The following is a 24922-nucleotide window of genomic DNA, read 5'->3' as shown; positions in this document are numbered from 1 at the left end:
CACGCGTTCCCGGTCGGAATATTATTGCTTTTTTACGAGAAAAATGGCATAAAAAATGATTTTAAACAGCGGTTGACATGCTTCGAAGTACGGTAATGGAATATTTAGAATTTTTTTGTCACGAAACGCGTCGGGCGCGTAACCCTTATTTACCCTTTCGGATAGTGTCTTGAACGCACAAACAAAACGCCGCTATTTGGATACAACTATGGATTATTTGGGACCAAACCAACATTTGTTATTGAAGTAGAAGTCCTGGGAGTGCATTCTGACGAAGAACAGCAAAGGTAATAACATTTTTCTTATAGAAAATCTGACTTTGGTGAGTGCTAAACTTGGTGGGTGTGTAAATAGCTAGCCCTGTGATGCCGGGCTATCTACTTAGAATATTGCAAAATGTGCTTTCACCGAAAAGCTATTTTAAAATCGGACATAGCGAGTGCATAGAGGAGTTCTGTATCTATAATTCTTAAAATAATTGTTATGTTTTTTGTGAACGTTTATCGTGAGTCATTTAGTAAATTCACTGGAAGTTTGCGGGGGGTATGCTAGTTCTGAACGTCACATGCTAATGTAAAAAGCTGTTTTTTGATATAAATATGAACTTGATTGAACAAAACATGCATGTATTGTATAACATAATGTCCTAGGGGTGTCATCTGATGAAGATCATCAAAGGTTAGTGCTGCATTTAGCTGTGGTTTGGATTTATGTGACATTATATGCTAGCTTGAAAAATGGGTGTCTGATTATTTCTGTCTGGGTACTCTGCTGACATAATCTAATGTTTTGCTTTCGTTGTAAAACCTTTTTGAAATCGGACAGTTTGGTTAGATAAAGGAGAGTCTTGTCTTTAAAATGGTGTAAAATAGTCATATGTTTGAAAAATTGAAGTTTTTGTATTTTTGAGGAATTTGTCATTCGCGCATATGCATATTCTAGTTACTGGGCAGGAGTAGTAACCAGATTAAATCGGGTACGTTTTTTATCCGGCCGTGAAAATACTGCCCCCTATCCCCAACAGGTTAATTGAAAGGCATTCCAGGTGACTATCTCATGAAGCTGGTTGAGAGAATGCCAAGAGTGTGCAAAGATGTCATCAAGGCAAAGGGTGGCTACTTTGAATAATGTGTGTAACTCTTTTTTTTGGTGACTACATGATTCCATATGTGTTATTTCATAGTTTGGATGTCTTCACTATTATTCTACAATGTAGAAAATAGTAAAAATAAAGAAAAACCCTTGAATGAGTAGGTGTGTCCAAACTTTTGACTGGTACTATATATATATATATATAGTTGAAGTCGGAAGTTTACATACACTTAGGTTGTAAGTGCATTAGAACTCGTTTTTCAACCACTCCACAAATTTCTTGTTAACAAACTATAGTTTTGGCAAGTCGGTTAGGACATCTACTTTGTGCATGACAAGTAATTTTTCCAACAATTGTTTACAGACAGATTATTTCAATTATAATTCACTGTATCACAATTCCAGTGGGTCAGAAGTTATATTATATTTATCCTATTTAACACATGTACAAGTGTGTACTAATATGCATGTGTGAATTGGAAATGTGTTTTTTGTACATCCCAACTCTCCCCCTGAGACACCCTCAGAGAGCGGGGTCAAGGCCAGGGTCTGCCATTATCACATTGTTGCTGGAGCAATTAGGGTTAAGTGCCTTGCTCAAGGGCACATTGCAGATATTTCACCTTGTTGGCTTGAGGATTCGAACTAGCAACATTTTAGTTACTGGCCCAACGCTCTAACCGTTAGTCTACCTGCCGCCATATCAATCTAAATAATCAAAAATAAATAAAATAATACATCTGATCTATTGGAAGATTATAGTTGACTTGGTGGCTCGTGAACTAAGACTTGGCGATTGTGTCTGTTTTTTGTGAATCAGACACTTCAAATGATACAATTCAATAGGAATGGCGGACAAGCAAACACAGCATTAGGTTGACAGTTTAAAATCTAACCGTTTTTGTCATTCTAACTTTAATGTATCACTTCAAATGTATCACACAAACCAGATGAAACAAACTGCTCAGATTATAGTCCTGCTCTTCCATCTCTTAATCCTACTGGCCACCACAGATTAGATTGACTAGTAGATTAGACCATTTCAATGGAGATTCTCTATTTGGGCATGCTTTTTAGTCCAGTACTTGGCTTGAATCTGTTTCTGGGAAACCGGCCCTACGAGATTCCAGAGAAGAGTAGTTTGTGGGTTCAAAGGGCCAGTGGTAATTAGGTTGGCAAAATTCCATAAACTTTCCAAAACGTTCAACTAGAATTTCTGAAAAACCTGTGCATTATGGGGAAGTTTACAGACTTTTACAACCCTGTGGCAGAGTATGTCTGCTTCTTACACAGCTAGCATCTCACAGCTCCTCGCTCTCCAACTGTGCCTCCATAGGGGAGCTGGAGAACAGGATGGGGCTGTTGTCCGTCGTGGGAAAGGCAGACTTGATGTCTAGGCCTTGGCCAGTCAGTGCTGCATAGCGACTGCCTTACCGCGGAGCCTTCTTCATAGGCAGAAGAACATGTTGATGCCACTGGGCTGCAAAGAACAGAGATGGCTCTGGGTATTGTAGTCCATGCATTTGATATATTGATATACTTAAAACACAATCATTAGCAACTATTGAGTCATTCAAAACTATCACAATAAACACTGTGACAGGTAAGAGAAAGCTGTTAAAAGTGGTATTGAATTTACCATAGATATCTAGTCTCGCTGTGCAAGAAACAATTCCAGCCTCATTCTTTGCTGATACGGTGTACCAGCCAGCATCCTCTTTCCTGGTTGGCTGAATCAGGAGGAAAACATATCCAGTGGCATCCTGGTGTAAGCTAGAATCAAAAAACATATCTTCAATTAAATCATCACACTAAACTAAATGTGTTTATCAACTGTGTTCTAATTAAATGTTTTTGGTGAATAACAAGCATTAATTTTTTAATCTAATCTGGCTGAATTGGAATGTGCATGGGTTTTGTGTGTTACCTCTTGTCTACATGAGTTTGAATATAAGTGGGCAGTCAACTTTCTGGTTGGAGGGTGAGAGGTTAGTTAGGGAATATTAACCTGACTCTGGCCTTGGTGTGAGGAATGGTGTCATTGTCTTTCTTCCAGTAGATGACAGGTGGAGGCATGCCCAGCACCCTGCACTCCAGTCGGACGGGGGTGCCCTCTGCGATGCCTGTGTTCTGGAGCTTCTCCACAAACTGGGGGACCTGCTTCATCTCTTTTTCTGAATGGGAAAATAATAGTTATTCTCTGTCATGTACAATTACTATAATACTTATTAATTGTCATGGCATACGTCACTATAACAAATTTATGTTTTTGTCGTTACTTATTCAAAACCTATCATTGATTACCTACATTATATAAATGTTACATTTTATACTAACTTTCAATAATAAGTCATCATAAATGCTTCTAAATATTTATTGAAAATACTTGTTTTGAGAACTCTTACCCACAACTCTTAACTCTAGACTGAAGGAGCTCTGTCCTGCTTTGTTGCTGGCAATGCAAGTGTATGTCCCGGCGTCGTCCTGTTTTAGAGGGTCTATGACAAGGGAATGGATGCCGTTCTCCCTCACCAGCATCCGGTGGTAGAAGTCTGGGTAGATGGGCCTCCCGTTGATCAGCCACATCAGCTCTGGGTTTGGAAGGCCACTAACCTGGAAAACAGAGAAACACATCGTACTGTACACATCTCACAAGAAGTGCTATCTATCTTCAAAGGCTATCCTGACTGATATTTAGCACCGATTTTGTTATAGTAAATCTAAAATGTATTAAATGACCATTGCTTAAATCATTCTATTCAGTTATTTTACAGTCCATGGTAAATGTCACATACCTTGCAGTCTAATCTACAGACTCTGCCCTCATGAGCCACCATGTCCCCTGGAGCCTGGAGGAAGTGAGGTTGGAAGAAGCGTTCCTGGGTTGTTTCACCCTCTTCCACTTCCTGTATGCGGGCCCGCACTCTGTAGGCATGTCGGGATGTGCAGAACATGTTACAGTACATGTATATTGGCCCTGGTATTGCTGAGATATCTTGTCATCTGCAATCGCTAAGACCATGATGTATGAGATTAGTGTTGCTATCATAGGGATAAAACTCTCTGATTGGTTTATCTCTATATGGGTTTATGGTTGCTATGAGGGTTTGTGTCTGTTCAACAGTAGTCTGGGCAATATCTACATCTGCGATCTTACTGTTAGTAACCTCTACAAACAACAGTAAGAGCTGCAATCATGCTGGCTCTCCATGCTGAGGGTTCTTCTTACCTCTGCAGATCACAATGCACACTCAGTCAGTCCTTCCTTGTATATATCTTTTTACTTATTTTTCTTCGCATATCTTTTTAAAATATTTTCCTAAACCTCAACTTCTAAATACTCTCCTGCAACCCGCCTCACTCAATGTGGCGTGGATCAGTTTTTTTTTTCTAAAGTATTTCTATTTACTTCGGATCTGGAATCCCTCAACTGAAGCTAGCCAGCTAACTACCTACCAGCTATCAGTCAGCAAACCATTGCTAGCGGTCACCAGCTAACCTTTAGCTCGGAAAGCTCTCGCCAGTTCGAACAACGTGACTCAAACCAGAGCATAACGGACCTATTAGTATTTTTACCTATTTTTTATTTATTTTTCCTATATCCCTGGATTCCTATCGCAAACTCTGAACATTTTCATCTGGATTTTCGCAAGTTGCTAACAGCAATCCCGGGTGACTACTCCTGGCTAGCGTTTCCATCCCGGAGCAAGCACCAATTAGTCTGAAGCTAGCGTGGCCAGGGCTCCTGTGCTACCACCGAAGCCCACTCCTGGGCTACAATATCCGGACCCCTTCTACTGCCGGTACGGGGCACTGAACCCCGCCGATCCTCTACGACTGGAATACTGACATAATCTGCCCGAGGATTCCAACAGGCCCCTCAGGCATGACGTCCGCTGAAGGCCCATTCTGCTAACCGCGGCCTACTAGCTACCTTGAGCTACTTGGAAACCTACTAATTCCATGACTAATATCGACGGCACCGCACGAAGAGGCAAAAACAGACTTACCCCCATCGCGACATCCCCCAAAGGCTAACTTTCTAGCCCCAGTCTGTTAACTGCTAGCTTGCTTGCCCCGGTCTGCTAACTGCTAGCTTGCCAGCCCCGGTCTGCTAACTGCTAGCTTGTTTAGCCCCGGCCTACTAACTGTTAGCCTGTTAGCATCGGCCTGCTAACTGTCTGAATCGCCGTGTCCCCAGTCAGCCCAACCGCTCACTGGACCCATATGTTCACTTGGCTACGCATGCCTCTCTCTAATATCAATATGCCTCGTCCATTACTGTCCTGGTTAGTGATTACTGTCTTATTTCACTGTAGAGCCTCTAGCCCTGCTCAATATGCCTTAACCAACCATGTTGTTCCACCTCCTACATATGCGATGACATCACCTGGTTTAAACGTCTCTAGAAACTATATCTCTCATCATTACTCAATGCCTAGGTTTACCTCCAATGTACTCACATCCTACCTTACCTTTGTCTGTACACTATGCCTTGAATCTATGCTATCGTGCCCAGAAACCTGCTCCTTTTACTCTCTGTTTCGAACGTGCTAGACTGCCAGTTCGGAAAGCCTTTAGCCGTACCCTTATCCTACTTCTCCTCTATTCCTCTGGTGATGTGGAGGTTAATCCAGGTCCTGCAGTACCTAGCTCCACTCCCACTCCACAGGTGCTCTCATTTGTTGACTTCTGTAACCGTAAAAGCCTTGGTTTCATGCATGTTAACATTAGAAGCCTACTCCCTAAGTTTGTTTTACTCACTGCTTTAGCACACTCTGCCAACCCGGATGTCTTAGCCGTGTCTGAATCCTGGCTTAGGAAAACCACCAAAAACCCTGAAATCTCCATCGCTAACTATAACATTTTCTGCCAAGATAGAACTGCCAAAGGGGGCAGTGTTGCAATCTACTGCAAATATAGCCTGCAGAGTTCTGTATTACTATCCAAGTCTGTACCCAAACAATTCGAGCTTCTACTTCTAAAAATGCACCTTTCCAGAAACAAGTCTCTCACTGTTGCCGCTTGCTATAGACCTCCCTCTGCCCCCAGCTGTGCCCTCAATACCATATGTGAATTGATTGCCCCCCCATCTATCTTCTGAGCTCGTGCTACTAGGTGACCTAAACTGGGACATGCTTAACACGCAATCGAACATCCTACAATCGAAGCTTGATGCCCTCAATCTCACACAAATTATCAATGAACCTACCAGGTACAACCCCAAATCCGTAAACACGGGCACCCTCATAGATGTCATCCTAACTAACTCTCCCTCCAAATACACCTCTGCTTTTTTCAATCAAGATCTCAGCGATCACTGCCTCATTGCCTGCATCCGTAATGGGTCTGCCACCAAACGACCACCCCTCATCACTGTCAAACGCTCCCTAAAACACTTCTGCGAGCAGGCCTTTCTAATCGACCTGGCCGGGGTATCCTGGAATGACATTGACCTCATCCCGTCAGTAGATGATGCCTGGCTATTCTTTAAAAGTGCCTTCCTCACTATCTTAAATAAGCATGCCCCACTCAAAAAATGTAGAACTAGGAATAGATATAGTCCTTGGTTCACTCCAGACCGGTCTGCCCTTGACCAGCACAAAAACATCCTGTGGCATTCTGCATTAGCATCGAATAGCCCCCGTGATATGCAACTTTTCAGGGAAGTTAGGAACAAATATACACAGGCAGTTAGAAAAGCTAAGGCTAGCTTTTTCAAACAGAAATTTGCATCCTGTAGTACTAACTCAAAAAAGTTCTGGGACACTAAAGTCCATGGAGAATAAGAGCACCTCCTCCCATCTGCCCATTGCGCTGAGGCTAGGAAACACTGCTACCACCGATAAATCCACTATAATTGAGAATTTCAATAAGCATTTCTCTACGGCTGGCCATGCTTTCCACCTGGCTACCCCTACCCCGGTCAACTGCCCGGGACCCTCCACAGAAACCCGCCAAAGGCCCCACCATTTCTCCTTCACCCAAATCCAGATAGCTGATGTTCTGAAAGAGCTGCAAAATCTGGACCCATACAAATCAGCCGGGCTAGACAATCTGGACCCTCTCTTTCTAACATTATCTGCCGAAATTGTTGCAACCCCTATTACTAGCCTGTTCAACCTCTCTTTCGTATCGTCTGAGATTCCCAAAGATTGGAAAGCTGGCGCGGTCATCCCCCTCTTCAAAGGGGGTGACACTCTAGACCCAAACTGCTACAGACCTATATCTATCCTACCCTGTCTTTCTAAGGTTTTCGAAAGCCAAGTTAACAAACAGATTACCGACCATTTCGAATCCCACCGTACCTTCTCCGCTATGCAATCTGGTTTCAGAGCTGGTCATGGGTGCACCTCAACCACGCTCAAGGTCCTAAATGACATCATAACCGCCATCGATAAGAGACATTACTGTGCAGCTGTATTCATAGACCTGGCCAAGGCTTTCGACTCTGTCAATCACCACATTCCTATTGGCAGACTCGACAGCCTTGGTTTCTCAAATGATTGCCTCGCCTGGTTTATCAACTACTTCTCTGATAGAGTTCAATGTGTCAAATCGGAGGGCCTGTTGTCCGGACCTCTGGCAGTCTCTATTGGTGTGCCACAGGGTTCAATTCTCGGGCCGACTCTTCTCTGTATACATCAATGATGTTGCTCTTGCTGCTGGTGATTCTCTGATCCACCTCTACGCAGACAACACCATTCTGTATACTTCTGGCCCCTGTGTTACTAACCTCCAGACGAGCTTGAATGCCATACAACTCTCCTTCTGTGGCCTCCAACTGCTCTTAAACACAAGTAAAACTAAATGCATGCTATTCAATCGATCACTGCCCGCACCTGCTCGCCCGTCCAGCATCAATACTCTGGACGGCTCTGACTTAGAATACATGGACAACTACAAATACCTGGGTGTCTGGTTAGACTGTAAACTCTCCTTCCAGACTCACATTAAGCATCTCCAATCCAAAATTAAATCTAGAATCGGCTTCCTATATCGCAACAAAGCACCCTTCACTCATGCTGCCAAACATACCCTCGTAACACTGACCATTCTACCGATCCTCGACATCGGTGATGTCATCTATAAAATAGCCTCCAACACTCTACTCAACAAACTGGATGCAGTCTATCACAGTGCCATCCGTTTTGTCACCATAGCCCCATACACTACCCACCATTGCGACCTGTACGCTCTCGTTGGTTGGCCCTCGCTTCATACTCGTCGCCAAACCCACTGGCTACAGGTTATCTACAAGACCCTGCTAGGTAAAGCCCCGTCTTATCTTAGCTCACTGGTCACCATAGCAGCACCCACTCGTAGCACGCGCTCCAGCAGGTATATCTCACTGGTCACCCCCAAAGCCAATTCCTCCTTTGGTCGTCTTTCCTTCCAGTTCTCTGCTGCCAATGACTGGAACGAACTGCAGAAATCTCTGAAGCTGGAGACTCATATCTCCCTCACTAGCTTTAAGCACCAGCTGTCAGAACAGCTCACAGATCACTGCACATAGCCCATCTGTAAACAGCCCATCTATCTACCTACCTCATCCCCATACTGTATTTATTTATTTATTTATCTTGCTCCTTTGCACCCCAGTATCTCTACTTGCACATTCATCTTCTGCACATCTACCATTCCATTGTTTAATTGCTATATTGTAATTACTTCGCCACCATGTCCTATTTATTGCCTTAACTTACCTCATTTGCACTCACTGTATATAGACTTTTTGTTTTCTTTTGTTCTACTGTATTATTGACTGTATGTTTTGTTTATTCCATGTGTAACTCTGTGTTGTTGTATGTGTTGAATTGCTATGCTTAATCTTGGCCAGGTCGCAGTTGTAAATGAGAACTTGTTCTCAACTAGCCTACCTGGTTAAATAAAAATAATTATAAAAAAAAATAAATTCTCACCTCTGAGAGTGAATCATAGGTGTCATTCGGTTTCGGAGAGGACCCGTTTGGATGATCAAATGACCGGAGCAGCTGATTCGTCCCTGGTGATCATCAATTAATTCATTAGCAAATCAGATTTGGCAAAGGGGTAAGAAAGGTTTATAAGAGTGAAACAATTACAGGTGGTTAGGTTACCTGGGGGTTAGCTGCCAGGACAGTGTAGTTGCCATCATCGTCGTTATTGGTGACCTCTATGTGTAGGACACAGGTTCCGTCCCCCTCTCTTATCTTCTTATAATGATCATTTTTCCTCAAGATCTGCTTGCCATCCTTGAACCAGTAAACCTGAAATGGGTTGAAGACCGAGGAAGATTTCTAACAAATGTTGAGTACATGTCCACTCACTGTATGGTGAACATACAAATGAACTGCCATATCAAAGTCCAGATCCCGGATGACCCCACGAATATAATACAAAAGAGAGACCCAATCAAGCAGAGCCCTCTGTCCTTCCTCCCTGCCATTGGCAGATAAAATCCTGACAGGATCACATACTAAAAATCTTTGTTATCATTATACTATAAGGCAATTTGGATGAAAACCTCTGCTAAAAAAAAACATTCTGGGTGACATAACATATTTAAAAAAACATAAATGTGCTGTCTCACCTTAGGTACAGGGATCCCCACCACTTTACAGGAGAACGTCATAGGCACACCCTCCATGGCCCTGAAGTTCTTCAGTTTTTTGTCAAACATGGGAGCAATGCACTTCCCTGTTGGGATCTCATCGTGTTGTACCTCGTCATCTGACTCCTCGACTGGCGTGCGCTCCAGACGGAACTCTATCTCACTCATCAGCCTCTGCTCAAAGTTGGACACTTTGTACTCCTAAAATAAAGTAAGACCGCTGTATAAAAATAATTGCAGTAGTCATGCCAATAGTGTAAGTCATTAAAGTGCTTTCCTTGTGTAGGTTAAATTTAAGCAAAACTAAAAAGAGCATCAATGTTATAATAAATATCTAGGTATCATATCATGCGACAATATAGAATGTAAGTAATTATAATAAACAGATTTAAATCAAGATGCTGCAAATAATACTATGGCAGGAATAAAAATAGTATGACACCTGATATAATGGCAGAGACTCCTGCATGTAGTGAAGGAAACATATTTACCAATTGAAATATTGTATCAAATACTTCACCGAGATGGAATGGGGATACATTACAGAAACAGTTTTGGAGAGTGTTACAGTACTTGAGTAGATTTACAGAGGAGTCAGACCCAGAGCACCATTCAGCAATGGCGATATTGTGTTAAAGGCATGGTGGGAGTCAATCCAATTCCAATTTTCCTAATTGAGATGCAATGAAGAACATTGGAATCAAATCAAAGTTTATTGGTCGAATACACAGATTTGCAGACGTTATTGCAAATGCTTGTGTCTCTAGCGCCAACAGTGCAGTAATAATACCTGGCAATACACAACAATATGCACAAAAAAAGTTTAAATAAATAAATTAAGAAATATCAGAACGAGCAACGTCAGTCCAGAATATAAATGTACAGTGTATTCGGAAACAATTCAGACCCCTTCCCTTTTCCCAAATGTTTTTGTTACGTTACAGCCTTATTCTATAATTGATTAAATATGTTTTTCCTCATCCATCTACACACAATACCACATAATGATAAAGCAAAACGTTTTTTAGAAATGTTTGCAAAAAACAGAAATACCTTACAAAGGGTATTCAGACCCTTTTCTATGACACTCAAAATTGAGCTCGGGTACATCCTGTTTCCATTGATCAACTTGGAGTCCACCTGTGGTAAAGTCAATTGATTGGACATGATTTGGTAGGCACACACCTGTCTATATAAGGTCCCACAGTTGACAGCGCATGCCAGAGCAAAAACCAAGCCATGAGGTCGAAGGAATTGTCCATAGAACTCCGAGACAGGATTGTGTCAAGGTACAGATCTGGGGAAGGGTACCAAAAAATGTCTGCAGCATTGGAAGTCCCCAAAACACAGTGGCCTCCATTCTTAAATGGAATAAGTTTGGAACCACTAAGACTTTCCCTAGAGCTGGCCGCCCAGTCAAACTCAGCAATTGAGGGAGAAGGGCCTTTGTCAGGGAGGTGACCAAGAACCCGATGGTCACTCTGACAGAGCTCCAGAGTTCCTCTGTGGAGATGGGAGAACCTTCCAGAAGGACAACCATCTCTGCAGCACTCCACCAATCAGGCCTTTATGATATAGTGGCGAGACGGAAGCCACTCCTCAGTATAAGGTACATGACAGCCTGCTTGGAGTTTGCCAAAAGCCACGTAAAGGACTTTCAGACCATGAGAAACAAGATTCTTTCTCTGTTCTGATGAAACCAAAAACTATTTGGTCTGAATGCCAAGCATCACGTATGGAGGAAACCTGGCACCATCTCTACGGTGAAGCATGGTGGTGGCAGCATCATGCTGTGGGGATGTTTTTCAGTGGCAGGGACTGGGAGACTAGTCAGGATCCGGGAAAAGATTAACGGAGCAAAGTACAGAGATCCTTGATGAAAACCTGCTCCAGAGCACTCAGGACTTCAGACTGGGGTGAAGGTTCACCTCCCAACAGGACAACGACTCTAACCATACAGTCAAGACAACACAGGAGTGGCTTCGGGACAAGTCTCTGAATGTCCTTGAGTGGACCAGCCAGAGTCCAGACTTGTACCCGATCAAACATCTCTGGAGAGACCTGAAATAGCTGTGCAGCGACGCTCCCCATCCAACCTGACAGAGCTTGAGAGGATCTGCATAGAAGAATGGGAGAAACTCCCCAAATACAGGTGTGCCAAGCTTGTAGTGTCATACCCAATAAGACTCAAGGCTGTAATCGCTGCCCAAGGTGCTTCAACAAAGTACTGAGAAAAGGGTCTGAATGCTTATATGATGTTTATTTTATAATCATTTCCTTTTTCTAATGGGGTATTGTGTGCAGATTGATGAGGGAAAAAAACGATTTAATGAATTTTTGAATAAGGCTGTAACGTAACAAAATGTAGAAAAAGTCAAGGGGTCTGAATACTTTCCGAATGCACTGTACATATAAAATGGTATAGGCAGTAAGGTCAGTTTATGAATAGAAAAGGTGTGCACAGCAGTAGTGATATAGGATGAGCCATGACTAGAATACATATAAAAACTGTATGTTAACATTATTAAATGTATGCCCATTCAAGCTTAACATCCTTATCATTTATCGCCCTCCAGGTTCCCTTGGAGAGTTCATCAATGAGCTTGACGCCTTGATAAGTTCCTTTCCTGAGGATGGCTCACCCCTCACAATTCTGGGTGACTTTAACCTCCCTACGTCTACCTTTGACTCATTTCTCTCTGCCTCCTTCTTTCCACTCCTCTCCTCTTTTGGCCTCACCCTCTCACCGTCCCCCCCTACTCACAAGGCATGCAATACGCTTGACCTCATATTTACTAGATGCTGTTCTTCTACCAATCTCACTGCAACTCCCCTCCAAGTCTCCGACCACTACCTTGTATCCTTTTCCCTCTCGCTCACCTCCAACACTACTCACTCTGCCCCTACTCAGATGGTATTGCGCCGTCGCAACCTTCGCTCTCTCTCTCCTGCTACTCTCTCCTCTTCCATCCTATCATCTCTTCCCTCTGCTCAACCCTTCTCCAACCAATCTCCTGATTCTGCCTCCTTAACCCTCCTCTCCTCCCTTTCTGCATCCTTTGACTCTCTATGTCCCCTATCCTCCCGGCTGGCTCGGTCCTCCACTCCTGCTCCGTGGCTTGACGACTCATTGCGAGCTCACAGAACAGGGCTCCGGGCAGCCGAGCGGAAATGGAGGAAAACTAGCCTCTCTGCGGACCTGGCATCTTTTCACTCCCTCCTCTCCACATTTTCTTCCTCTGTTTCTGCTGCTAAAGCCACTTTCTACCACTCTAAACTCATCCTTGACCGCTGGCTACGTCCCTTCCATCTTCAAGAGAGCGAGAGTTGCACCCCTTCTCAAAAAACCTACACTCGATCCCTCCGATGTCAACAACTACAGACCAGTATCCCTTCTTTCTTTCCTCTCCAAAACTCTTGAGCGTGCCGTCCTTGGCCAGCTCTCTTGCTATCTCTCTCAGAATGACCTTCTTGATCCAAATCAGTCAGGTTTCAAGACTGGTCATTCAACTGAGACTGCTCTTCTCTGTGTCACGGAGGCTCTCCGCACTGCTAAAGCTAACTCTCTCTCCTCTGCTCTGCTCTCATCCTTCTAGACCTATCTGCTGCCTTTGATACTGTGAACCATCAGATCCTCCTCTCCACCCTCTCCGAGTTGGGCATCTCCGGCGCGGCTCACTCTTGGATTGCGTCCTACCTGACAGGTCGCTCCTACCAGGTGGCATGGCGAGAATCCGTCTCCGCACCACGTGCTCTCACCACTGGTGTCCCCCAGGGCTCAGTTCTAGGCCCTCTCCTATTCTCGCTATACACCAAGTCACTTGGCTCTGTCATATCCTCACATGGTCTCTCCTATCATTGCTACGCAGACGACACACAATTAATCTTCTCCTTTCCCCCTTCTGATAACCAGGTGGTGAATCGCATCTCTGCATGTCTGGCAGACATATCAGTGTGGATGACGGATCACCACCTCAAGCTGAACCTCGGCAAGACGGAGCTGCTCTTCCTCCCGGGGAAGGACTGCCGTTCCATGATCTCGCCATCACGGTTGACAACTCCATTGTGTCCTCCTCCCAGAGTGCTAAGAGCCTTGGCGTGACCCTGGACAACACCCTGTCGTTCTCCGCTAACAACGAGGCGGTGACCCGATCCTGTAGGTTCATGCTCTACAACATTCGCAGAGTACGACCCTGCCTCACACAGGAAGCGGCGCAGGTCCTAATCCAGGCACTTGTCATCTCCCGTCTGGATTACTGCAACTCGCTGTTGGCGGGGCTCCCTGCCTGTGCCATCAAACCCCTACAACTCATCCAGAATGTCGCAGCCCGTCCGGTGTTCAACCTTCCCAAGTTCTCTCACGTCACCCCGCTCACTCCACTGGCTTCCAGTTGAAGCTCGCATCTGCTACAAGACCATGGTGCTTGCCTACGGAGCTGTGAGGGGAACGGCACCTCCATACCTTCAGGCTCTGATCAGTCCCTACACCCAAAGAAGGGCACTGCGTTCATCCACCTCTGGCCTGCTCGCCACCCTACCTCTGCGGAAGCACAGTTCCCGCTCAGCCCAGTCAAAACTGTTCGCTGCTCTGGCACCCCAATGGTGGAACAAGCTCCCTCACGACGCCAGGACAGCGGAGTCAATCACCACCTTCCGGAGACACCTGAAACCACACCTCTTTAAGGAATACCTGGGATAGGATTAAGTAATCCATCTAACCCCCCCCCCCCAAAAAGATATAGATGTACTATTGTAAAGTGGTTGTTCCACTGGATATCATAAGGTGAATGCACCAATTTGTAAGTCGCTTTGGATAAGAGCGTCTGCTAAATGATGTAAATGTAAAATGTAATGTGATCAGTGTTCAATGACTATCGGGCAGCAGTCTGTAAGGTGCAGGGTAGAGTAACGGATGGTAGCTGGCTAGTAACAGTGACTTAAGTTCAGGGCAGGGTACTGGGAGGCCGGCTAGTGGTGACTGTTTAACAGTCTGATGGCCTGGAGATAGAAGTTGTTAATCAGTCTTTCTGTCCCAGCTTTGATGCACCTGTACCATCTCCTCCTAGATGGTAGCGTGGTGAACAGGCCGTGGCTCGGATGGTTGAAGTCCTTGATGATCTACTTGGCCTTCCTGTGACACCGGGTGCTGTAGATGTCCTGGAGGGCAGGCAGTGTGCCCCTGCTGATGTGTTGGGCTGCCCACACCAGCCTCTGGAGAGGCTGGTGTAAGCAGTGCAATTGCCATACCAAGCCAACAGGATGCTCTTAATGGTGTAGAGGTTTGTGAGGGTCTTAGGGGCCAAACCGAATTTCTTCAGCCTCCTGAGGTTGAAGAAGCGCTATTGCGCCCCCTTCACCACAGTGTATTTATTTCAGGTCATCAGTGATGTGCACGCAGTCATGGGTGAACAGTGAGTAAATGATTGGGCTGAGCACGCACTCCTGTGGGGCCCCCGAGTTGAGGATCAGCGTGCCGGAGGTGTTGTTGCCTACCTTCCCCACTTGGGGTCTGCCCGTCCAGGACCCAGTTGCACAGAGAGGGGTTCAGACCCAGGGCACGGAGCTCAGTGATGAGCTTGGAGGGCATTATGGTGTCGAAGGCTGAGCTGTAGTCGATGAACTGCATTCTTACTTAGGTACAGTATTTCTCTTGTCCAAGTGGGATAAGGCTGTGTGCAGTGAAGTGGAGATTCCATTGTCCGTTGTTCTGTTGGGGCAGTATGCGAATTGTAGTGGGACTAGGTGGTCGGTAAGGTGGAGGTGATATGGTCCTTAACTAGCCTCTCAAAGTACTTCATGATGACAGAAGTGAGTGATAGTCATTTAGTTCAGTTTCGCTTTATTGGGTACAGGAACAACGGTGGATATCTTGAAGCAAGTCGGGACAACAGACTGGGATATAGAGAGATTGAACATGTCCGTGAATACTCTAGCCAGCTGGTCTGCACATGCTCTGAGGACGCGGCTTGGGATGCCGTCTGGGCCGGCAGCCTTGCGAGGGTTAACACGCTTAAATGACTTACTCACATCAGCCACGGACAACGAGAGCACACAGTCCTCGTGATCAGAGGGGGCCCACGTCGTAGCTCAATGTTGTTTTCCTCGAAGCGGGTGAAGAAGGTGTTGCTGCCATCTATCCACGTTTTTTGGGGTCTGGATCAATTCTAATCGCCACAGTGGGAACAATATCCTCTATGCACTTCCTGATGAACCCAGTCACAGAGTCAGTGTATAGTGTGGAATTTCAGTGTATATGTACACTACCATTCAAAAGTTTGGGGTCATTTAGAAATGTCCTTGTTTTTGAAAGAAAAGCACATTTTTCGTCCAAATTGATCAGAAATACAGTGTAGACATTGTTAATGTTGTAAATGACTATTGTAGCTGGAAATGGCATATTTTTTTATGGAATATCTACATAGGCGTACAGAGGCCCATCAGCAACCATCAGTCCTGTGTTCCAATGGCACGTTGTGTTAGCTAATCCAAGTTTATCATTTTAAAAGGCTAATTGATCATTAGAAAACCCTTTTGCAATTATGTTAGTACAGCTGAAACCTGTTGTTCTGATTAAAGAAGCAATTAAACTGGCCTTCTTTAGAATAGTTGAGTATCTGGAGCATCAGTATTTGTAAGTTCGATTACAGGCTCAAAATGGCCAGAAACAAAGATCTTTCTTCTGAAACTCGTCAGTCTGTTCTTGTTCTAAGAAATGAAGGCTATTCCATGCAAGAAATTGCCAAGAAATTTAAGATCTCATACAACACTGTGTACTACTTCATACTACTTCCTAGCCTATTTAGGACATAACATGAGTTTGGTCGATATTTCAGTTTAGAAATCATTTAAATCAGTGGTCACCAACCTTTTCTGAGTCAAGATCCCTGAGTCAAAATGCAAGCCAAGATCTACCGCTCAGATTAATTTTAAACAAGCCTATGCAACATTAACCAGGCTATAGAGCGGCCCAATACATTATCGCTGCACATTGGCTACACTTGAATTGCCCTGCTAATGTTGTTCTTCTCAGACCATTTAGAAATTATATTTCAAAATTGTTGGTCTATGATCACACTGGTAAGAGATAATTTGTTCTATTACTTGTGAGGCACAGCTCAGTGAGCATAATAATGAGCTTTTTTTACTGGACTGATGGCCTGCATCTGATGGTCAGTCTGCGGGGAGGGAGCAGTGGTGAGACTGCCTTTCACCCGACTCAACGTCCCTCCTCTCTCCCTCCCTCTCTCCGCTGAGAAAAGGGGACACAGTCTTTCAACTGATGCGAAACATATATACAAAATACAAAAGTATGTGGACACCCCCTTCAAATTAGTGGATTCGGCTATTTCAGCCACACCCGTTGCTGACAGGTGTATAAAATCGAGCACACAGCCATGCAATTTCCATAGACAAACTTTGGCAGTAGAATGGCCTTACTGAAGAGCCCAGTGACTTTCAACCTGGCACCGTCATGGGATGCCACCTTTCTAACAAGTCAGTTCCTCAAATTTCTTCCCTGCTAGAGCTGCCCAGGTCAACTGTAAGTGCTGTTATTGTGAAGTGGAAACATCTAGGAGCAACAACGGCTCAGCCGCGAAGTGGTAGGCTACACAAGCTCACAGAACGGGATTGGTGAGTGCTGAAGTACATAAAAATCATCTGTCCTTGGTTGCATCACGCTTCACCATCTGGCAGGCCTAATCGCCCAACATCAGTGCCCGACCTCACTAATGCTCGTGGCTGAATGGAAGCAAGTCGCCGCAGCAATGTTCTAACATATATTGGAAAGCCTTCCAGAAGAGTGGAAGCTTTTATAGCAGCAGAGGGGGGACCAACTCCGGATTAATACTGAGGATTTTGGAATGAGATGTTTGACGAGCCGGTGTCCACATACTTTTGGTCATGTAGTGTATGTCGCACTGCATCATTTCTGCATCATGCACCAATTCATGTTGTTACTCCTATGACTAAAGAAAGTGAAATGTTCCTCGATATTAAAAAAGACACAAGCCGCAAATAATAACAATGCAAGCTTATCGAAACACTTCGCGATACTCATTAATTGCAGCTGCAGTGTTGGTTGTAGTGTGAGTGGAAGTAGGGAGAATGCACATTTTATGGCTTTTAAAGTTTTGAACAAAAGTATTAACAGTGCTGAATAACAACTTAAACATGAACTTAATCATTAAAAACAGCAGCTGTTTGCTGTATTCATTGAGTCTCTCTCTAGTCATGGTTGTAAATGCTTTTAAATCTCACATTATCAACTTTTCTGTGCATTCCAGGCATCATTTTACATTATCTGGCACAAGGAAACTGCAGACTCTTGATCTGAGCTATCTGATTGGCCAGCGTTAGAGTCCTATAGGTTGCACTTGATTTGCTCCCTGGAACTGCCGGATAGGCGGAGGTCTACATTCAGACACATGAAATGGTTCAAAATGGGAACACCTTGCCATCCTGGTGCTCGGGCTGCTGAATGAAGTGCACCTACCGCCAACAGTGTGAAACAGATAAAATAAATAGGAATGCAAGGCTTTATAATTGTTTTTTTTCATGTTTGGTGATTAGCTAGGAATTGTTTGGAGATTGACCAGTCTATCACGAGGGGTTGGTGCCCACTGCTTTAGATTATTCATGAAATGGATATTAGTTTACAAATACTTTAAAAGTGCATGACTTATGATTAATTGGCGACAGATTCCGCATAAAAACAATATGTATATTTCCCCACCAGATATGTTTATGTCAAATTGACTTGTTGCCGATAAAACTGTGCGTAATGACGTTGTGCCCACTCTGGTATTGGAACGTGCGCTCCATCCAACAGCGCGCCACAGTATACGTGCGATCGCGTATAGTCTACATGATAACAATATTATGGATTAAAGAGCGAGATTATTTTTATTTGTTAAACGGCAGTCAAGCATCAATGATCATGTCACCAGAATAAGACGCTCGATATTTATTGGAAATGAGCATCAAGCTCATCATCACCTTGCACTTTCACCACTCTGTAAAGTTCATCATTTATTTCATCTATAGCCTAATAAACTGCATGCTTTCCTGACAAGTCGTTGTGGCAGGACCACAAAACATGTCATCGCGTGACTCCAAGTTTACTTTGATATGAAGGTTAATATATCAATATTTGCTCATAAAAGCTTTTCTACCGACATTTCTCGCATAATTCATTTTACCGATACCAAAAGATTCCACTTTGTCTAGCGTATTTTGTTTTGTCTACATTTATAAAGTTTACAGAAACATTTTCTGTTTCCATCAGGCCTGTCAGGACATTTTTTATCCGACGTATTTTACTTGCATAAAAAGTTTGGACGGAAACCTGGTTAGTGTTTGGATATATGAGTATGCATCCATACTACTTATTAATTAAAACCTGTTTTCAACATTCAGTAATACTTTACATTAAGTTGCTCTTATACCTGTGTAGTAATGCTGTAATTACTACACTCACAATATGTAACATGGAATTATTGTATTATTTTTTCTGTGCGGGGGTCTTGGGGAACTGTGGCGGGAATCTTGGAGGGCCGGTAGGAGATCTGTCGACGTGTGTCGCTCTGGATGGGAGGCTGTTAGATCACTAAGTGATGTAGTTGTTGAGCGGCTTCACTGCGAGCATATTGTATGTTTTAAATATTAAAAAATGCAAAAAATTATTTAAAAAATATATATAATGGGCTTGAGTGGTTTTAGTTATTATGCAAGTGGAATAAGGAACAGTCCCTATTCCTCTCTTACGAAAAATGATTGCAGTCAGAGTGCAGTATTACAGCAGTTAGAGTGAAATATAATTGCAGTATGCTGCAATTACTGTGCCCAAAATACGTTTTTTTTACTACACTAATTTTGCAGTGTAACTGCAGTTAGTGTGCAGTACACTGCAGTTATTCTGCAATTACCGCATCCAAAATACCACAGTCAATTGCAGTTAAGGCAGTTTCAAAACTGCAATCTTTTTTTGCAAGGGTTACAAAAAACATTCAACCCCATTATGCAATTACTGAAGTACTAGGAATGAACATTTTAATCCAATGTCGTTACTGGCGTAAATACAGTGTTTCTGCATAGGTATAAGAGCAACTTAATGTAAAGTGTTACCGAATGTTCTGAGCAAAGCAATGCTTTGGAGAGAGATGTTCGCTGTACCTCGTCATAATTAAAGACAGTGGCAGGAATGTTTGGTCCGAGGTTTCGGCTTTCTGTTTTCCCGTCATAAGTAGTCGGCTTCTGTGAGAGGATAGGGATGAATGATGAACACCAACACAAATGCACACACACTAATGAACAAACACACACACACACACCCATGGACACACACAGAGACACAGAGGCATCACTACCGCGAATGTGTGAGTAATGTGTGATTAATATGATAAGCATGGCGTTATCTGGGACACATACAGTACATGATGAATGAATATGGAAAGTGAATGATTGGAAAAGGATTGCTCGCTGATGCTCTGCTGATCTCTCAGTTTAGATGAATGCATGTTCTCAATGCTTCCAGATTGTTTCACATTGTCACTTTACCCAATTTCCAATGTTAAAGGAGAACAAAATGGATTTATAATAAGAATTCCAGAATAGCAAATTGGAAGCAAGTGAGAATTCACCATGCAGTCTCCACTTTGTGTTCTTTTCAAATGTTTGAAGAACGTGGTATTCAAACAGGTGTTGGGTTGAAAAGAATTTGTAGAAGAAGAATGCTTTATGTATTTGAGATCCCTCTGTTCATTTGTTGGTTCCACTCCAAGCCATATTATTACTGCATAACTCATTCATTTAGTTCCATATTCAGTCATTCACCCAATCTATCATGGAAGGTATGTGCCTCACGGCATAACAGTACAACTGAAGGGATATATCCTATACCTGTTGTACATGACCACGCATTAAATCTTCATTGAACCTAAGCTTTTTCTCAATATCGTGGAGGAGAGTTTGTTGGCTGCTACGAATGTCATCATCTAAAATAGGACGAGTGCTTGTAGGCAACTTCTTCAGTATGCCTTGAGGTGGCCTGTGGATCAAAACAAATTAATTAGCAAAAATGTATTTTTACAATATATAAAACTGAAACACGATGAATTGAATGGTGAAGTAAGAGGTCCAAAGTTCCCGGGTTTTTCCCAAAATCCGGGTCGGAGGATTCAGAGTTGAAGGATTCCGCCCCTCTAGTAATCCTCCAATCAGGATTTTTTTTTTTTTAAACTGTGAACTTTCTGGAATTCAGGAACCATAGGGTCTTACCTATGAGCACTCCTGGGCAGGCCCATAGAGTTGGTGGCTTGTGTAGTGTGTAGAGAGGGCAGGACAGAGCTGAGGAAGGCCACATGGTTCTGGATGGGGCTGGGGGTGGAGGTACTGGAGGTCGGGGACGCTGCCTGCGGAGGCGACTGCTGTGGCAGGGCGAACGCAGAGTTTAGGTAGGCAGCAGGCGACAGGGTGGGTGAGGTGGGGGAGGACATGAAGGGAGGGGGGCTGGTGGGTGACTTGAGGACTCTGGTGGGTAAGACTCTGGGTTGCGCAGAGAACTGGTTGGGGTTGGAGGAGTTGAGCTCGGCAGCCAGCTTGTGGAGCAACGGAACGGGGGACTCTGTAGGAGAGGGACTCCTAAATGGAGAGAGGAGAGTCTGGGCAGTGATGAACTCCCTTGGCCTAGCGTAGTTGAAGCTCTGTGACGTAGGGGCCAGGTTGAGGAGGGAGGCGTGGGTTGATCTGAGCAGGGGAGAGGGGGAGGTGTTCTGCATGGTTGTGGGGGCCTTGTTGAAAGCTGCAGGGATGGAGCTGAGGGATGCTGTGGGGGCTGTATTCAGATGAGGTGCGGGAGGTGTGCTAAACTTGGGTACGTGAATGGCTTTAGGCTGGGATGAGTGTGCTAAATTCAGCTGGGAAGAATGGGTGGTGTTTTGCTGGGTCATATAGGGTGGGGATGCAGGGCTGGTGTACAGGTGTGGTGCAGGAACGGTTCTCAGCAGAGAGGCAGATGAAGGGGAGCTCATACAAGAAGGAGCTGTCTTCAGTTGAGGAAGGGACGGCAGGGTACCTATAACGGGTGTAGGAGGGGCTGTGTTCAGTAACGGTGCAGAGGTAGTGTTCTTTGGTGGTGCAGAGCTTGTGTTTAGCAGGGCTGAAGAAGTAGAATAGGAATGGGGGGTGTATGGGTTCATTAGTGGTGCAGAGGCAATGTTTAGCAGGTGGGCAGGGGGACTAGTGTTTAGCTGGGGTGTAGGGGTAGTGTTCAATCTTGTCACAGGGGCGGAGTTGAGAAAGGGTGTTGGGGATGTGGTCAGTATGGGTGCGGCGTGGGTGGTCTGCAGGGGCATGGGGGTAGATGAACGGGGCAGGTTTGACTGAGGCTGGGCTTGGGTCTGTGCCTGGGACTCGTGGTGTGTCTGGACTGGCCAGGCAGATGCCTCCGGTTGGCTCTTGATGGCTCCGGTTGACTCAGTCTCCTGCTGCTCCATAAGCACCTGGTTGTGCAGAAGCTGCAGCTGGACAGGGTCTCTGAGAAAACAGAGATGGAATATGTTGAAAACTTTATATAATAAAACTAGCCTGGTCCAAGATCTGTTTATGTGGTCTTGCCAATTCATAAATCCTTGTCACGCCAAACCATAGGAGTTGGAAAGACAGTATAAACAGATCTGAGACCAGGCCATAATAAAACCATATGTTTGTCTTAATGTGTTCCTCACCCGAATAACTACAAATACTCGAGACACAGTTCCGTAAAAAGTAATGAGCACAATGTGTCTTTCCGGGGCAGGTTGGGGAAATAGTCTGCCCTTTTAACGTATAGGAGTATCCAGACTCTAAACACACTCAGACCTGCAATTGGAAATGTCAGTAATGTTCTGTATCAAGCTTGGTATAAGACTTTTCATTGCATTATTAAGTTAAGTGATACTAGATAAGTTGAAAAATACTTGAGAATTAGAATACTCACAGTTTGGGCTTGGCCAGTACTGGAGGTGGTTCCTTATTGGCCAACTGTGACATATCTTCATATGAATGGCTATTGGATGCTTCACTCTGGTTTTCCGTTTCATCCTCAGGCAGTTTAAAGTGCACACGGAGGCCAGCCCTGGAGCTGGACCTGGGTCCGTTGTGGTTAACCAGAACCCCAGGCTTAAGGCAGGAGGAGTTGGGGGGATCAGGGAGGTTTACATGGGGAGGGGGCTCAGGTTTATGGATAGGAGTCCCTTCCACCTTAGGCCAAAGACCAACGGGAGGGTTAGGTAACACTGAAAAGGCTCTGGAGTCTTCCTGGTCAGTCTTGGGCATCTCACCATTGCTCTGGGGCTCGCTGGAGCTAGTAGGCAGGTCTGGGTGAGGGGTGCTCAGGTAGAGTGAGTCCAGATGAGATGTGCTGGAGCTACGGGTGCCTATACGGAGGCTGTTGCCCAGGCTTAGTGGGTCCAGGCTGGGCATGCTGGGGCTAACAGGCACCTGGCGCAGCATGCTGGAGCTCAGAGGGTCTAGACGGAGGGTACTGGTGCTCAGAGGTTCCAGTCGTAAAGCGCTGGAGCTGAGAGGATCCAGGCGGATGGTGCTGGAGTGAGGCTTGATGCTGTTGGTGACAAGAGCCTCAGCTTGAGGCTTTAGACTGGGCAGAGTGAGATCTGATGAAGAAGGCTCTGGGACTTGTGTGGACTCCATTGTTAAAGTGCCTACGAGAGTTTTCACGTGGTTGTTGTTGGTGTTTTCATTTCCTAATAAGGTACAGGGAGAAGGATAGGTTCAAAGCCTAGTGTAAGTCTAAACATCCCTTTCACAGTTTTCACATTTTGCTGCCTTGAAATTACCTCTAAAATGGGATTGCATTGGATTTTCCCATACTAATCTACACAACCTTCTCCACATTTTCAAATTGAAAGAAAAATGATAGAATATGTTCTAAATTAATACAAAAATGTAAAACAAACATGGCTTGATTGCGTTCGTCTTTACACCCCCGAGTTAATACTTGGTGGAAGCACCTTTGCCAGCAATTACAGCTGTGTGAATTCATTTGAATAAGATTCTACCAACTTCGCACAACTAATAGGGAAACATTTATCCATTGTCTTTTTTTATTGTATTTTATTGCTCAAGTTCAGAAAAATTGATGGACAGCAATAGTCAAACCTGCTTTTAACATCAGATTTAAGTCAGGGCTGAGGCTGGACCACTCAGAAGCACTTAACACCTCTTGGAAAGCCCTTATGTTGTGTCTTTGGCATTACAATTTGTGTTATTGACCCGCTGAAAAAGAAAACTAAATTCCAGGGTTAGGTATTCAGAAGACTGAAGTCGGTTTTCCTCTTACTTTTTTACCTGGGCTTTGATCCTATCATATTTATTTTGTTCCTGACAAACTCCCCAGTCCCTGTCGGTGACAAGGATACCCATAACATGATGCTTCCACCACAATACTTGAAAATGCAGAGGGTTTCACTCTGCGATGGGTTGTATTTGACACAAACATTTTTTTTACATTTAGGCCAAAAAGTAAATTTATTTGCAATGTTGTCAAAATTAGGGAGATGAGCACCAATGACCTGAATATCATTGTTGAAGTTCAGGCAACATGACTGATAGATTAAAGTGCAGAGAAGTTACTATACTGAACTAAAATATAAAATGCAACATGTAAAGTGTTGGTCCCAATTTTGTGCACAAATGTGTTTACATCCCTGTCAGTAAGCATTTATCCTTTTCCAAGATAATCCATCTACCTAACAGGTGTGGCATATCAAGAAGCTGATTAAACAGCATGATCATTACACAGGTGCACCTTGTGTTGGGGACAATAAAAGGCCAATATAAAACATGCAGTTTTGTTACGCCATGCCACATATGTCTCAAGTTAAGGGAGCATGCAATTGGCATTCTGACTGCAGGAATGTCCACCAGAGCTGTTTTTAAAACTAAAAGCATTGTATTTGGAACAAAACACTCACTAAACCCTAAACCTCAACTACATTTTTTAATAAATAATGTGGAAATTGAGCAAGTTGAGATGACTAAACTGCTTGGAGTAACACTAGATTGTAAACTGTCATGGTCAAAACATATTGATGCAGTAGTAGCTAAGATGGGGAGAAGTCTGTCTACAATAAAGCGATGCTCTGCCTTCTTAACAACACTACCAACAAGGCAGGTCCTACAGGCCCTGGTTTTGTCGCACCTTGACTAACGTTCAGTCGTGTGGTCAGGTGCCACAAA

The 24922-nt window shown here is 44.2% G+C and overlaps 1 protein-coding gene across 5 annotated transcripts in view; it reads right to left on the bottom strand.

Annotated features, from left to right (window-relative positions):
- Positions 1–1709: 1709 nt before the first annotated feature.
- The window catches only part of LOC115153001 (myopalladin), a 45327-nt gene continuing 22114 nt past the window's right edge, over positions 1710–24922 (bottom strand). For 2 of the 5 annotated variants that reach the window (XM_029697981.1, XM_029697982.1), the window contains 11 exons: positions 22662–23427; positions 20963–22219; positions 20585–20732; positions 19859–19939; positions 9665–9886; positions 9192–9341; positions 9015–9097; positions 3888–4017; positions 3498–3705; positions 3101–3266; positions 1710–2865 (listed from right to left, as the gene is read on the bottom strand). In XM_029697981.1, coding sequence (XP_029553841.1) covers positions 2523–2865; positions 3101–3266; positions 3498–3705; positions 3888–4017; positions 9015–9097; positions 9192–9341; positions 9665–9886; positions 19859–19939; positions 20585–20732; positions 20963–22219; positions 22662–23427 — 3554 coding nt within the window. In that variant the 3' untranslated portion in view covers positions 1710–2522. The remainder of the gene's footprint in view (positions 2866–3100; positions 3267–3497; positions 3706–3887; positions 4018–9014; positions 9098–9191; positions 9342–9664; positions 9887–19858; positions 19940–20584; positions 20733–20962; positions 22220–22661; positions 23428–24922) is intronic. The other 3 variants (XM_029697984.1, XM_029697985.1, XM_029697983.1) reach the window with 3 other exon arrangements.

The sequence above is a fragment of the Salmo trutta genome, chromosome 18 (assembly GCF_901001165.1).
Source record: "Salmo trutta chromosome 18, fSalTru1.1, whole genome shotgun sequence".
In the NCBI taxonomy this organism is placed as follows: Eukaryota; Metazoa; Chordata; class Actinopteri; order Salmoniformes; family Salmonidae; genus Salmo; species Salmo trutta.
This window is presented reverse-complemented; position numbering and strand designations above follow the sequence as displayed.